This window comes from Ciconia boyciana, chromosome 12 (genome assembly GCF_034638445.1).
Source record: "Ciconia boyciana chromosome 12, ASM3463844v1, whole genome shotgun sequence".
In the NCBI taxonomy this organism is placed as follows: Eukaryota; Metazoa; Chordata; class Aves; order Ciconiiformes; family Ciconiidae; genus Ciconia; species Ciconia boyciana.
The window spans coordinates 12,446,330-12,462,553 of NC_132945.1; the positions used below are offsets into that span (position 1 = coordinate 12,446,330).

The 16,224-nt window shown below is 47.1% G+C and overlaps 1 protein-coding gene across 2 annotated transcripts in view; it reads right to left on the minus strand.

The window, feature by feature from the left end:
* LOC140658421 (gamma-aminobutyric acid receptor subunit alpha-3-like) overlaps positions 1–16,224 on the minus strand; it is a 70,575-nt gene that overhangs the window by 13,454 nt on the left and 40,897 nt on the right. For both annotated transcript variants that reach the window (XM_072876837.1, XM_072876836.1), the window contains 2 exons: positions 13,258–13,478; positions 3,340–3,422 (listed from right to left, as the gene is read on the minus strand). In XM_072876837.1, the coding sequence (XP_072732938.1) occupies positions 3,340–3,422; positions 13,258–13,478 (304 nt within the window). The remainder of the gene's footprint in view (positions 1–3,339; positions 3,423–13,257; positions 13,479–16,224) is intronic.

Here is a 16,224-nt window from a genome sequence, read left to right on the forward strand (position 1 = left end):
TAGGTTAAGGAGAAGAAGTTAAAAATCTTTACCCTCACTCAGAACCAACCCTCTCTAAGCCTCTCAGCTGTGGAGGTGGTGTGCCCTTCCACCAAGATGCTATTTCCCCTGCGTGACCCTGTGTTTGCCAGCCTCCAGGCCAATCTGCCAGGGAGCGAGGGAGGGCAGTCCTGAGAAAAGCCTGCCCACACATCGCAAGAGAAACAGCAGACAAGTGCCACTGGACTGCTGCGTGGGGTAGTGCCAGGCTCAGGGCCAGGGCTCCTTCCCCTTGCAAGTTCCCCACCTGCCCAACTCCCCAATGCAAAAACCTAACTCCCCAATGCAAAAACACCTCTCTCTAACACACACAGTCGCCATCACCTTCACAAGCCTTTGTAACCAAACCCCTGCTTGTCCTCGTAGCCACTCCCTTTCCCAACAGTGCCCACATGCTCTTGGTTTTGCCAGTCCTATGGTATCCTGAAATTGAGTCTCTCCAGACTCTACTAGGAGCTACTTCTCCCCATAGTGCCTAAGCTTCCTGTCCATACCCACTCTGCACCAGTTTTTTAGGCAAGAACAAAGTTCACTAAAACAAGTCTTTAATTCATTTTACAACCAGCTTCTCCTATTAACACATTAAGGAATGCTTTGGCTGGGGTCAGGTCAAGCAATGGGTCAGGTTTACTGCAGAAATGTGTCAGCTCCTGCTTTGTGGAAGACGTGTCCTGAGACAACCATATTTCTCTGATCTTTTTAAAACAACCACGGTTGTCCCTGCACTGTAGGATTTGGCAAACCTGTTAAATACTAAGCAGGTGCTGTGCAAAGTGGGGGGAGTGGTTTTGATGATCAGCCAATGTTTCTCAGCATGCCAGCATGCTGCCTAAGCACTTCTGATGCAGGCTGGCACCTCTCATCTGATATGCAACACTCTGCTTTTCCAACCCCTCCTTCCAGCTCTCAACATGCTTCTGGAGACCACCATCCTCCTTCAGGCTTAGCTTTGCACAGCTCTGCCAATGCTCTTCCACCTTGATGGGCAGCACCTTCTGCTCTAGCAGTCATGGTTCACCCACTGCCACTCTTAGTCTACAAAGGAAACTTGCCCAGTTTCATTGCCATCACCCCTGAAAATGCAGCTGTCTGCTTATCTGGTTGTCTGGGACAGAAGCATATCTGGTGTCACATAGGCATGGCATGGATGCTTGGAACATATTTAATGCCATGAAGCTGTTTTGGTTCTGCTCAATGCCTCGCTTGCAATGCAGTCTAGTCCAATCCAAACAAGGAGAGCTCTTTGACATTTAGTGGAGCTGGTAACTTCAGCAACATCTGCTAGCCTAGTCTCAGGCAGCTGCTGTACAAATGCCCTATGACTGGCTTAGAAACAGTTGTTCTCTGCTGCGTACATCCATCTTCTAGGGAGCATGATGATAGGTAAAACCACCACCTCCACTGCATTTGGTCCAAGGAATGATGCAGGTGGGCAGCTGAAGCTATCTGAAATGCCTGATGCCCTTTACTTCTCCTGCAAGCTCTCTGTCTTCCCTCTTTGGGTGGCTACCATGGTGGCACAGGGACAGGAGGCCACTGATGAGCCATTCAGGTTGTAGGGATCACTGGAAGGTGGTCACTGAGGCAAATTCAGCTATCCTTTGAACAGCACATGTCTGGCCCTGGCATTGTCCTTCTACTTACAAATCTGACCCACTTTAAGCTTCTTGCAAATAAGCAGCTTCCAGCTGTCGATGGTTTTTTGGTGCAAACACTAGTTTAATCCTACTCCAACACAGGAGAGGTGAACTCGGATGCTATATGGATGGGTGCTTTAGAAAGAGCTGTACTAATGTTAATCAGGGGCAGCTCTCTGAGCTGCTTGTGTCAAAACTCTCATCATTCAGAGGCCAAATCAGTAAAAATACCCAGAACAACCCCGAAGGATGTTGCAGCAGGAATATGCATGTTAATCTCTTTTCCTCACTGAGAAACATTATAAGCAATTAGATGTGGAGTAACCTGCCTTCCTGCAAGTCTTGTAATAATCCCAGAGTTTAGGCCTGAGGTATGAGATTTTATATCTCTCCTCACAAGGTCAATTAACATTAATAATTCATCCTTCTCTAAGGCTTGCTATTTTACTGGCCTTACTGATGTCTTGTGGCAATGAGTTCTACATTTAATTAGATGCTGCCTAAGAAAAAACTTTGTTTTAGTAGTTTTGAATAATCCAGTTTCATGGATGCCTTTTGTCATGAGGCAGAGGAGCAGGTGCACGTGATAAACATGATTTCTTCTAGTGTCAATCAAACTTTTCAACTTTCTCCTTAGTTAACTCACAAATGGCTACAGGAAGGAAGTATCAGTTTAGAAAGGTTGTGATTTCTCTGTTTTCTTGGAGTCCAAAAGGGAGATTACTGGTGGGGCCTCATTCTTTAGTTGGAGGTGGGTAACTCTTCCATCTAATGCAAACATAGACTGAGAGTGGTGCTCAGTTTGTTGGACCTGGAGGAGACTCCAGGCAGAGCGGGACTAGGAAATTTATTTCCACATTATGGTGAACCAGTGGCTTTGAATTTGTTTCCCACTCACTTTAGGAACAAAACCAAAAGAAATTTAACTTGCGTACAAGAGAGAAGAGGGAACTTGTTCCTAGGCAGGGTATGGGAAGCCCAGGCCGATGAGCAGCTGCAAGCCTGGGAAGCTAGGAGCAGCTTTCAACTCACCAGCAGCCTGCAAATCTTCCCTAAACCAGGGCCCTTGGGTGTTGGGACTGAGATTCCCACAGTTTCCAAGCTTTTTACTTGAGAGCAGCCTGCCTGACAGACTGAAGAGGAGCAAGGGGTTTGTAATCTCCATTGGAACACGGAACCAGAGCAACCAGGGATTTCAGGCAGGAGTGATGCAGGGAAGGTGGACAGGACACCTAGCAGCAGACACCACTGCTGTCTTCCCGAATCTGTCCCCCCAGGATCACCTTGTGATGAAGGAAAAGCATGTCTGAGTTTTCCACCAATGCAGGTCCTGTTGAGGCAGCGCTGAAGAGGCAGCACTGCCCACTGAAGGCAGGGAGGGCAACGGGAAGCTGCTCTTCCCACTTCCCTAATAAACTTACAGCAAAACCATAGGTGTCTAACCCATCCTGTGAGCCTGAACTGACCACAGATTTGCTTGCTGCCCATTTCTGACAATGGTAGGAATTGCATGCATGAGATACCAGAAACAAATTTTTGATCACATTATCATTAGCAATAATTAATAACACTGTTACTAAAATACTGGAAAACACTAGCCCCACAAAGGACTGTTCTGTAGCTCTGTACCCACCTCCTTGCAGAGGCTGATCAGGGTACTTACAGCTCCCAAATTTCAGCGGACAAGCATGCACATCCATCGGGAAGTCCTCCAGGTGCATGGGGCACTCTGCATGAATCGTTAGCCTACAAGACAAAACACAGGGCATGATCAGAAACACATGGCTGCAGAGGCTCCCACCTGGCCCTTCTGCCACGGCGTCTTTGCTCTGCATCCGTCAAAGGCGACAAAGGCCTCAGTGCAGTCACTGACCTCTGGGTCTCCGGGCAGAAGGCCATCAGCTGTGGAGAGAACAGCAGGCACACAGATCTGGCTACCTTTCCCATTGCATAAACTCAGCCCTATTGACTGAATTTATCTTTATCCACTCAGTGCAATCAGAAAATCTGCCAAAGCCCAGGACTTCTGTTTGCTTATGCACTGTGCACAAATTGCTCATTAATGCCTGGGGCCAGGGGACATCTCACGGACCATGCTGGAAAGCAGAGGGAAAGGGCTTCCAGGGAACATGGCCTGTTCTTCCCGGTGGTCTGGAAGGAGCCGAGGGCTGGCAGATGGTTCAGTCAGAAAGCCACAGCGCTGCTGGGTTTCCTGAACAAAGTCAGTCAGAGCCATGAAGTTGCAGGTGTTGCATCAGGGTACAACACATCCCTGTGCATGTGGGGCACCTCATCCCATCTCCCCTGGCTCTTCCCTCGCTGGTGGCACTGCAGAGGATGCGGCGGGCAGATGCAGAACCGCATGTCCTGGGGCTGTTTAGGGCGTGCAGGACAACTTGTGCACTTTACACATCCACCAAATCCCAGTAGGATACCTTGTCAGGAAGTGGTTTTGTGTGGGAGGCACAACCATAAAAGCAGTGTGCTGCAGAACATGGGGCCATAAAGGCATAAAAGGATCCATTATAAAAGGCTCTAAAAAAGATATCTCTAAGCTTGTGTTCCTTCCTGAAGTACTGCAAAGCCTGCAGCCTGGGGCGGGGGGAGCCAGGACAGACAGCTTCTCAGGAGATGTCTAATACAATCTTCTCTGAAGGAACCATTTGTAGAAAAAAGGACCCACTTCTGATGGCTCAGCAAAATAACAAATAAACCATGACAGGAGCAACAGGTGAATGCAAAGGGCAAGCGCACAGACCTAAGGCTGAAGGTGGCTTGTGGAAAACTCAGGTCGAGAAGCACAGTGGAAAGCTTCTATTGAGATATTTTCGTTCAGCTGGAAAAATGTTCAGGTAAGTTATTCTTCATAGAAAATATTGAGGCTTAGTCAAATGCAAAACAAACCCTGAAAAAGTAAAGGGTTCAGATTTTGTTTGCTAAAAGCAAAGAAGAAAAAAAAAAAGGAAGGAAAGAAAAGAAAAATAAGTTATTTCTTTTAGGCAGACAAACCTTAAATGATTCTACAAAAAAAAAAATAAAAGAGGACCATTTTTTAAACTTGGCATAAAAAAAGTTGGTGAACAAAACCAAGCACTTCACAAATGGCTCTAAAAACCCCTGTGGGGAAACAAACCGTGGCTTGGAGGTGGCAGAGGATCTCCAAGGCTGCAGTGATGGTGGCTGCAGGCGGCAGATGGTGCTGTGACAGGCGGACACCAGTGCAAGCAAGGGATGGAGCAGCAGCAAATTCCTGCACAGCTGCTGCATGTCGGCTGCGCGAGCAGCCCAGGCTGCACTGGAAACTCTCCACTGGCTGGGAATTTTGCTCTGCCAGATAAGGAAACAAAACTTGCAATTTCAGACCCACATCCAGCCTCATCTGCTTCTTTCAGAGGGTCTAGGAAAGCTAGCATCCCTGCGAGAGACAGGCAGACGTATTAAATCAAGAAGTAGAGCAGCAGAGCTGGAAGCTGCCGTAACTTTGATGGGGCAGGCCTGGATGGCCAAAACCCTCCTGTGTGACCCAAAGCCCCTGCAGCACCCACAGCAGGGGTTTAAATCCCAGTAAACCCAGCCTTTGGGAATGTCTGGGAGGTGAGGGACATGACAGCTTTGCAGTGGTCACTGGGGTCACAGTGCCACAGAGCAGATTGCACTGTGGCGAAGTCTACACCTTAGTCTTGTATGAGCTGGCAAAGGAAAGCAGTGAATTACCTACAGACCTTCTGAACCCAGCCCCACAGTGTTTCAGTGGTACCTCCCTGCTCCTTAATGCAACAGCAGCACATATTCATTTCTGCTGTTTTTCAGTGCCAGGTTCCAATGTACCATCTCCTCTGGGCACATCCACCCCACTGTGCCCCAGGAGCTACCCCACAGCGGGGAAAAAAAAGCCTGTAAAAGCAACTCAGGACAGGTTTGGTCCTGATGAACAGCTCTTAGGTATTCAGCATCAGCAGGACATGGTCCCTGTACGTCCCATGGGGACTACTTGCACTGAAGCCCTGAAGGGCTGGCTGTTAAGTCACCATTCACTGTTGGGTCCCAAGGGCTTACAGCCCAACCATGGCTGATGCAATGCTCCCATACTCTGGCCAGGTTAATCACAGCGGGTTTATTGGGTCTATGCAGGCTGACTCCACCTCCGGTAGAGGAGGCCAGTGGGTACTTACAGAGAAGCACAAAACCTGCATGAATTCAGAGCAAACCACACCTTGCTGTTGTCTCCCAGCAGCTGGTGTCTTACGGCTTCCATGATTCAGAGGCTGTATCCAGGCAACTGAATGCACCAGAGACCAAGGACCTTTTCTGCTCTGAGTCTACCAATCCTTTCTGAATCCATATACATGGATAGTGACCACTATGTCCTGTAGTAATCATTCTACTGACAAAGAGGTGATGATGACTGTCCTGTTTGTATTATGTCTGGCCCCAGTTTGGCTTCCTCAGCCAATCCACTGTGTGGCCAATGTAACTTCCTTGGAAACAAATAACTTTCTGACTTGCCGATCTCTTCTTCACCTCTGGACTGAATGTACCTGTTTTACATGAGAGAGAAGATGACCTGATCTTTAGGACTTCAACCAAGACTCACTGAAGTCAATGAAAAGACTGACAGTGATTTTGACAAGCCTACAAGCACATCGTTGGAATGATTTTCTTCTGGACACTCAAAGGCCACCACGAACAAATTACTCATTTGCTTTGACACATCTCTTTCATAATCTGGATGAAGATTAGGATTTCAAGAAGCGAGTATGAAAACCTGGCAGCAAGATGTGGACTCAACAGCCTTGGTCCTCCCGTTCTGTTTCTTTTGTGATGCTTTCCTCTGTCAGCTCAAAATTCACTTGGGGAACTTCATGGTTGGCAAGCTTGTCAAACATGTTCTCACAGATCTTACCATTCAATTCTTTCTGTGTCCTTTCCAACTGCAATGGACTTTTTGCTTCTAATATTTGTCACTGTCACTTGTGTAAAGGAAATGTTGATGCATTTTTCCTGTCTCCCTCAGCAGGCCATACAAGACTTTTCCTTTTTACCTTCCTATTCCTTCGTTGACTTCACTAATTAGTTTCTTATTTCAAAACGCTCTTAGGTGGGTATTCCCAAAGTCAGCTTTTCCAAAGGACCTCTCCTCTGATCAGTGCTTTCCTTCTGATGTATCCTGAACTCCCCCCCAAAACCAGAAAGGCCTTTTTCATTCACTGTACTGTTTGCAAGTTTCGGCTGTAATCAACAGCCACTACGAATAAGGCTGAACGACTCAAAGGACCACAGATTTTGGGACCGGTAGTTGACTGCCATTTAGAGCAGCCAGAAAGACCCTCAGAGGGGCGCAGGATGGCAGCAGAGACCAGCTGGGCACAAGCTGGCCTTGGCCATACCCTCCTGCCTGCTCCAGGCCATGGCCAACAAGAGCAAGTGTTGTCAAGGGAAGGAGACAACTTTATATGGATGCTGGATGACTCTGGGGGTGTGTGGGAATGCAGAAGTCACATTTTAAATCTAAAGTGTGTTTTATTAGCTGAGCCAGTAAACAACAACACAATAAATCCATCAACAAACCACTGAAAAAGCAACCTAATCTGCTACTTCTCCACCTACAACTGAAGGAGCTTTTAAGTCTCCTGAAATTAAATAAAAAAGAAAATGCCATATCATTCCAATGAGATGAGTCTGGTTCAGCAACTTCAGCCAGCCAGAAGTCAGCACGTTCACAGATAACACGCAAATGGAGTCAGCTTCCCTGCTGAAGGGGGAAGCAATACAGGCATTCCCCCTCCCAGGTGCTCTCCCTTGCCTGAAACCTCTTCGCTTTGCCCCTCTGCATGTCAGGGTGTGCTGGCTCCCCGAGATGCTCTCCCCACGACCAGAGTGCATGCAATGCTGCTCGCTCCTGCTCACCCCTCTGCCCCCCGCATCGGCCATCTTTCACCCCCCTCCTGCAGCCTCTCTTGCACACACTCATCTTTCAGAGCGCTAATTAGCAGAAGTATTTAAGTGAGTTGTGGAATCAATCACTGCTCAGGAGAGTGCCCACATTCCCCTTCTGCTCCCCTCCACTGGCCTTCCCCACCACCTTGTGTTGCTGGCGAAGGACTCCTCAGCACCATATGCTTTGCCTAATGAAATGTCAAAATGTCAAACTAAGAGGAATGTATCTTGCTTCCCAGACAATTACCACTGCCTCTGCAGCATTTGGGTAAAAAAGCCTGTTGCAGTAATTCTCATCTTTGCCCCTTATCCTGTGCAAGGGAGCTTATGGCCAGGTAGCCACAGAGGTTTGCTTCACTGCTCCAATGCCCTGTTCAGGTCCAGACATCTGAGCCCTGAAATGTCATTATAAAGCCTAAACAGCATGTGAAAAATAGCCAAGCTGCCAGCAATCACACAACCCAGCTGTTGTATCCTTTGGCTTCTGTCGCAGGCGCTAGCCATGAGTTATGCAGAACTGTCTTGAAATCAAACCCCAAACTCCTCATGTTTTCTCTTCGCTTTGCAGGCACGATGGCACCAAAAGTGGAACATCCAGGAAAGAAACCAAGTTTTTCTCTTTAAAGTCATGGGAAGTCCTTTGAACTGCTCAATACAATGGCAAGAAGCGTGAATCAGGCTAAACATACCTCTCTCAGGGCTGACGGTACAACAAACCACTTCAGCTTCGTTCTCATGGTTACCAGGAGCTTAGCGAAGCCTTTGATGTGTCATTAGAGCCCCTGTCGTTACCTGCGTCGTGCTGCAGGATAAGCGAGAGTCTCAGTCCGATTTCTGGGACGCAAATGTAATAATCCCTTGGTGTATGTGTGGTACAAAAACATGACAGCACTCTGCACAGCAGAACCGACTTTGTTTATGCCAGGGATATTGCTTGAGTTTTGTCCTGATTTCTCCTCTAGGAGATTCATTAATAACCACAGTCAGGCCAAACAGTGTTTATGGTTTAGGCTGTGTGAGAATCTAGGTTAGGTTTAATTGGTAGGGTTTGAGCTTGAAAGCCAAATTGCTTCTAGGATCCTTGTGCTGGATCTGAAAGCACTGAATTCACTTTGCATCCTTCCCCAGCCCCTGGAGATTTCAAGCCATGATGGCAGAAATGCAGCGAGATAAGGTGATCTCTGAAGATTTCTCCCTCCTGGGACAGCTTCCTTAAAAAAGCCTGCCTGCACAAAACCAAGCCTGGAAAATATATCATTTCTGCCTTTGGATCCACTCTGGAAGCTGTAAGGCAGGGAAAAGCAGGCTGTGCAAATCTCATCTTGTCTATTTGTCTGCTTGTGTGTTTAGCAGTCTAGCTTTGGTCTGCTTGGGTCTGTTTATGCTGTTGCATAGGATCAGCCCTGATGTGGGATGCAGCCAAATAGCTGCCAGTCCATACTACCCAGAGGAAGAGGTGCTGGGATGTCCCAGCTGCTGCTCTTGCAGAAAGGAGAATGATGGTTGCACCTCCATTGTGTGGGAGGGTTCTGCAAGCTCCAGCCTACAGCTCTCACAAATTGCCAGGGGCTTAAAAAAAACAGGCAGTAAAGACAACCCAAAGCCTTTGCTGGGAGAGACACTGTGAAGCTCTGTGATTTCAAAAAGCAGCCTGGGAAGCTCACACCCCTGAGCATGCCACAGGAGGTACAGGACTTGTTATCTGGGGTTCAACAGCCCCGGTAGGACTGCACGTGCCCCGGGTGCCTTTGTACTCAGCTTTCCCTCCTGTTCTGCCTGTGCCTCACCCAGGGGTTCACCAATCTTCCTTCCCAAGTGCTCGTGCACTGCCACTAAGGACTTCATGTTGTCTTTAGCAATACAGGTTCTTGAGGCAAAGTCTTTGGGCATGCAGCTGAATGCGTCAGCCTGGCAGTTAAAGAAAACATCCTTTAAGTGCATAACTTGAGCACGTATTGTCTGGGAACCACTCTGACAATAACCACAAAGCCTCAACATGCCACTCTGACAGTCCCTGTGAAGAGCAGGAGAGCTCTTTAAAGCCTGGATTCACAAAGTTGAATCCCATCAGCACAGCATTAAGCTTTCACTATTTTCGTATGATTCAAAGGCAGGAAGAACCAGAACATTATCTATGTGCCCCACGGAATTATCTATGTGCCCCACACAATGCAAGCCAGAGAGTACATCCAGAGATCGCTGCAGCAGCTGAGTTTTGTCTGTACCTTATGTAAATCCACGCACAATTCCCAGTTTGTTGTACTCGGGTCTGACACCAGCGCTTTGAGGCCCTAGCTGGGCTTTTGTGAACTACTTGGAACTCGTAGGAGCTCCACAAACAAGACTGCAGAGGCAGGGCTACATAATAAAACTGTGTTCCCCATGCCTTCTAAGGCAGCTGGAGCAGCAGGGAAGAGGCAGAGGGATCAGTAATCCTGTCCCTTCCTCAGCAGCCAGAAGGAGGGGAATAGAGAAATGCAATTTTGTGCTGTGGTCACAAAGGCCATCTTGTCACCCAGGTCCCAAGGCCTGAGTCAGTGATCAGATGTTTGCACCGTGACACTGCACCGATCCATGAGGAGGCTATGCCATGACTAAAGGAAACCTCTGGATGCTCAGCTACAGCTGGTGTGCGACTCCTTGAAGCTCAGGTCAGTGATAAAGAGGCTCTCTCCAGGAGCTATAAATATTGTCACACAGGTGTAGTTTTGCTGGATGCATGTGTCAGAGTTGCTGTTCCACCAGAGCAACTTCATCTATAAATGTAAGCCTTGACTAAGAGAAGTTGGCTTTCACAGCAGGATAAATAGCAAGAGCCATGCCTCTAATTGCACATCAGCAGAGCTGATCCCTCGAGGATATTGGCTGGTACAAGGTAAAGGAGTAGGATATGTGTCAGGCGTCAAACTGCATGGCAACGTACCAGTCCAGACTGAGCCTGCAAGGGATCACCTGGGCAGTCCTGCCAGTCCAGGGTAAATCTGGTGGCGGTCCAAACTCTCTCCCTAGTCAGCAGGACAGAGTGTGCCTCTTTGGGATTTGCACTTTGCTGGATGTCAGCTGTGTGGGGCTGAGATTGGCTTCGAGGTCCTGCTCGTTCCTTTGAGAAGGACACATGTGCATGCCCCTGGGCATGGGGGAGAACAGTGAATGTGCCACTTGGACATAAAACATGAGTCTCCTTCCAGCCCTTTCCTTTCAAAGCACTTAACAAGGGAGGGTAATACCATCATCATCATTTTACAGGGGAATTGAGGTGTGAGTGCCTACGAGTGGCAGAGCCAGGTAGGACTTGGTCACTGAGCCTCAGCCTGATGCACAGTCCTGGACCATGCAGTCTGTGCCCTTGCATCTTCCTTTCTGAGCCCCCACTCAAAAGACCCTGTGTGGCCCTGAGCAGGCATTTCCTTCACCAGCAGGGAGAAGGGCAATCATCAGATGCACCAGGACAGACATCGCATCCTGAATGTGTTGAACTGCAAACCAAGAGGAGCCCTGCTTCGCCCCTGACACACTGTCCTGTGTGGTGGGCAGTGCTTTCCAGATGGCCATCTGGCCAGCTCTAACCACATCTCCAACATCAGGTTGGTCCAATATTGCCTGGATCCCCACCAGGATAGCTTCACACACATCTGCACAGCAGCAATCCGTGCTGGGTAAGGAAAAGATCTCCGTGCACTATAGCTCCTGGTACTGTGCAATATAAGACATGACAAAAGGCCTGATATCCCACCCTCAACCTTTGGGTATCTCTGAGTGGGCTCTTCACCTCTTACAAAACCTTAGAGGTACATTTAAGGGAGGCAGGAGCAGACGCAAAGGGAGGTCCAGACTCTCATTCATCCCCTCCTTCCTTGGGAGACAGCTAAACTGAAAGATGTGTTGAATTTATTTAAAAAATCCCATGACTCCATTTTCTTCAAGAAGCTCATTCCCAAGGGCCTCTTGATGCTGCCATCCTGGCACCTGTCCAGCCCTAAATAGTAAATCCAATACTTTCTCAGTCGCACAAAACTTGCTGAAGCTAATGGCTGTTTGCTGAATAAAGAAGAAGTGAAATGATATAAAAGCCCTGAAATTGAGTCCTTTTTTTGCTGTCTTATGCCAGTAGCTCCTATAATACTTTACAGTCAGACACTGATACCAACGGGGTAAGTGTTAGTCATCCATATGCGGGTCAGAGAGCCGGGAGCAGAACCGAGCCCTTAAGTCAAGTTGGGCTTCTCCCTTCATTTACTCCATCTGCCTCAGTAACGTGAGACCACTGATGTGTGGAGACCTAAACCCCCAGGGCACTTGCAGGATTAGCTCATATTTGAGAACTGCTGCACAAAAGCAGAGCATTGTTTATCAATGTAGGCTGTAAAACTTGCTGACACTATGTAGATTCACAGCCAGCTTAACTATGAAGAGATGAAATTCTGTCTGGTCCTCAAAAAACAGAGGTGAAAGTGCAGCATCTCAGCACGCAGAATCCACAATGAAGCTTGTTAGGATTGGCGTGAAGATGGAGGCAGAGAAAATAATTTTTGAAAACAAAGATTTACACCTTTCTGAAACTAACTCAATAGCTTTCATGTGCATCTATGAGTAGCTTGTTGTTTCATTTATAAGCCCATTTACCTTGGAAGGCAAATTAGTACATCAACCCCAGGTGGCAAACATTATTTACGTGGGTGAATAGCTTACAGGCATACAGGAATATCTGAATAGTTCCAGAACGAATGTACAATTAACCCAAACACTTTTCTCTTCATGCTTTCCACCTGTTGCAGCTTAGTGATAAATGTATGTACCAGGGCTGTTCTTGAGATATCCAGAGGAGATGACTGCCCAAGCATGGTTCCCCAACAGTGACTCGTGTTTTAGAAGGAAGGCCCCAGCTGCTGGAGCTCACAGTGCGGTTGCACAGGCTGTATCACTGCCTGGGGTCTCATGCTGCAGGGCTTCCTCATGTTCGGGGCTCCCACTGAGAGCTCAGCTGGGGACAACATGGGCTGTGAGAACTTCCAACAGCCTCTCCAAACCTGGCACCTCCAAAGCACCGTTTTTAATAAGCTGGTGATTTTTTTTCCTAATGATGTGCATTGATTACACAGATTTGGATTTTTGATTCCATGAAGTAGGAAAAAAACCCCCGTTGTTCTCATGAGCAAGCTTGGTCTCATTAGATGTTTCAAACTGCTCCGGTGTTTTAGATCGGTTCTCAAGCTGCTGGAGAATAACAAATTCTCCCATCCTAATGTTCCCCTACCAACACTGGAAACCTGACTTCATATCCCATCAGAGGTCAGGAACAAAAATAAGTTGGGTGGCGCACCAACTCCACATACTATAGATCCCAACACTTCTACCTCATCACATAAAAGAAAAAAATCAACATGAGTGATGAGAAAAAAGCTACCTGTAAAAATGTGCTTAAGTTGAGGATCAGTGATGCTACATAGGTAGGAAACAAGGATAGCAGGGAAGGCAGCAGGGTAAGACTCAACTCTGTGTGCTAACAGAGTAAGTCTTAAGACTCTGTGTGCTAACAGTCAGTAGAAGTCTGCACAAACCCTGCTGTAATGTACCCTGAGGTCCCATCCTTGCCTGCATGTGTATAGGGACCTGGAATACCCTGGCCCAGGAGACACAAACTTACCTCATGGTGTACAGGAGGGTGCCATTGTCCACCAGGCGCAGCAGCTTGTTGGGTGTTGTCATGTTATGGGCAACAGATTTCTTCCCATTGTGGAAGAAGGTATCAGGAGTCCAGATCTTACTGGCCAGCAGGTTGTTCAGGGGAAGTATTTTCATGGGACCATCAAACTTCAGCCTTTCATCTCTCCAGGACTGCCGGAAAAACACATCAATAGTGTATTCCTTTGTGGAGAAAGGAGAGAAAAATAAGTCTTGTGTTACTCAGCTCTTCATTGCAACCAAGCCGCTTTAAGAAATGGTAAATATCTTCGGTCATTGAGCATACTGTGTTTTGGCACACCTTGGCTGACATGAAGCGTGATGCAACAAGAAGTAGGGATTAACAGCAGTGGAAAAATCTGTGGACGACAGAAGGCGTTTACCACATTTTGTATAATGACTTACATATGATGCCAAAATTTGCATTTCATTGTTTCTGACCACTGCAGACAAGCTGCAATACAGCCTACAGTGGCCAGTCCTGGGGTAGCCCTGCTGCACCACCACCTTTATCCAGATGTTTCAGGGGAGGGAACCATTGTGTGCAGCTACACAGGAATTTAAAAAGGCAAAAATAAGTTCCTGGAGATGGAATTTGGCCAGGATACTGGTAATTATACCCCTGCTCATAAAAAAAAAAAAAGAAATAAAGATTCATGACATTGTCTTAATGTTATTTTTTTCCCCAGGCCACCTATAGAAAAGCACTGAATCAAGGACCTCACAAACTTGCATTACAAGGTCCTGTGACTTTCTTTTCTTTTTCTTCTTTTTCCTTTTTCCTATTTTTTCCTTTTTCTTCTTTTCTTTTCTTTTTCTTTTTTTTTTCTTCTTTCAGCTAGTGTAGAAACCCATTTCCTAGGCCAAATTCCAGTTGGGGTAAATAGCAGTCATCTCTTTGAAACCCTGCAGCCAGGGCCAGCTCCTCACTCGGTGCGTGCAGCCTCAGAAAACACTTGACCAAGCAGCAAAGGCGCTACAGCTCCACAGCCACCCTGAGGCAAAATTATACCAATCTGCCCAGTGCCTGCCATAAGGGACTGCTGTTCCCTGTGACCTGAGCCACCCCGTGTCCTCTGAGGGTCCATGTCACTTGAGGGAAAGTCTTCAGCCCGTCAGCATGAGCTGCACCACTGCTCACCTCTACAATGAACACCTTCTCTTGGTAATGAAGGATCTCATTAGCTCACAAGGCTTTCAGAGAGAGGCGGGGGTTTCAGAAAATCTGTCTGTCCCAGCTGTTCTTCCCCTGCTGCTGCAGATTCATAGTCTTTATTTACGGGTTCCTGGAGGCTGCAGGACCAACTAAACTTATCATTGTGAGTGATTTCTTTCCTGCAGCTCTTCTCAGCAGCATTTAAAAGCTGCTGCACATCAGTTTCCTATAGGTCATAGAAATTCCTACAGGTTTTGCAGCAGATGGCAGCTGAATGAAAGCATCTCGGTAAAGAAATTCATCCCTGCTCCGTGGCCACAGAGCCACTCCTGCTCAAATGTGAAGTTTCTGGAGCCTGGCTGGGGGAAGGAAAGAGAAGATCCTACATTCACACAGGCTCTGCCCTGTACAAGATATTCTGCCCCTTCATGGAAGTGATCTTCACTTTGTGGTTTTAAGCTCAGTAAAGGGATAAAACCAAAGGAATGAGCCTGTGTGCAGTCCCAGGAAGTAGGTTTGGGAAAAGTCCTTATCAGGAGAAGAGCAACCTCATTCAGAACTCCCTGTTCCTATTAAAAAAACAAACAAAGAAGCACAACTTTTATAACAACTTCCCAGGCCCTGTTTTTCTTCTTTTATGCTAAGGAATAATTCGCGAAGAAAAGAGAAATCATGTTCAGATTCTTCCCCTCTTTTCTATACTTCTTTCCATGACAGCATCATTCCCAAGTCACCCCTTTCAAGGAGCACACTTAGTTCTATGTTGTTATGCTCTTCACCGCCTTATAGAAGTGACTGAAAACATCAAGACTGAGTCTGTCTCCAGAGTCCATCCACCAAAGCATAAAACTCCCTTGAACTTTTTTTTTTTAAATCTCCTGGGGACTGAGGCAAAGCTGCAAGAGCTCACTACCGAAGATTCAGGCGTATGTCAGGTCCTATCAGGCTCTACTTTCCAAACTAAACTGAAAGAGAAATTAGAAGTCCCTTGGAGCATCTCGGGGAAAAGGTCTACACGTCCTCCTCCACACTTTGTAACCAGCTGCTCTCCTCTGCTATCCACATCAGCTTTACCTGCCTCTCCTCCATCATCATAATTACAGTCTCTGTCTGCATCAAGATACGCAGGAGCGGCTTTCCATCGCAATGAGTAATTGCTGTGGGAGGGATGGGAGAGAGATCACCAGGCAGATGTGAGCGGGGAAGGAGGGACTTCCCCACTCCCAAGATGAAAGGAACCTCTGCAGAACAGCAGGCTCTCCCCACGCTTTCCGAGGAGATGGGGTTTCTCTCTCTCATGTTTCTGAGTGCATTTAGCACCAGAATGGCACACTAAAACATTTCGCTATGCATTTGTAAAATGCATGGAACTAAAGCACATGAAGGGGAAATAATTTATTATTCTTTAACTGTCTTCCTAATTTTAAATTCATTTTGTCAAATCACATTGCAGAGAATACCTTCCCCTTTCCAATACCTCATATTTCTTCTTCACAGTTCATTATACACGCTCCCTTAATCAAATATGCTCCACCTTGGAAGTAATTATCAGATACTCCCCAAGGGCTAAGATTGCTGAATATATTATGGGTCTCCACTGCGGTAGGAAAGCAAGTGATATAGAGAGAGAACTCAGATGAGATTAATACTCTTGGCTATGCTGACATCAAGTTAACTTCTAACCCTGGAGGGAGCGGTCTTTCCAAAGCAACATGGGGTTGCGTGATGGGGCTAGCACCTCAATGAAACACAGAGATTTTATTCTCCCCCAAC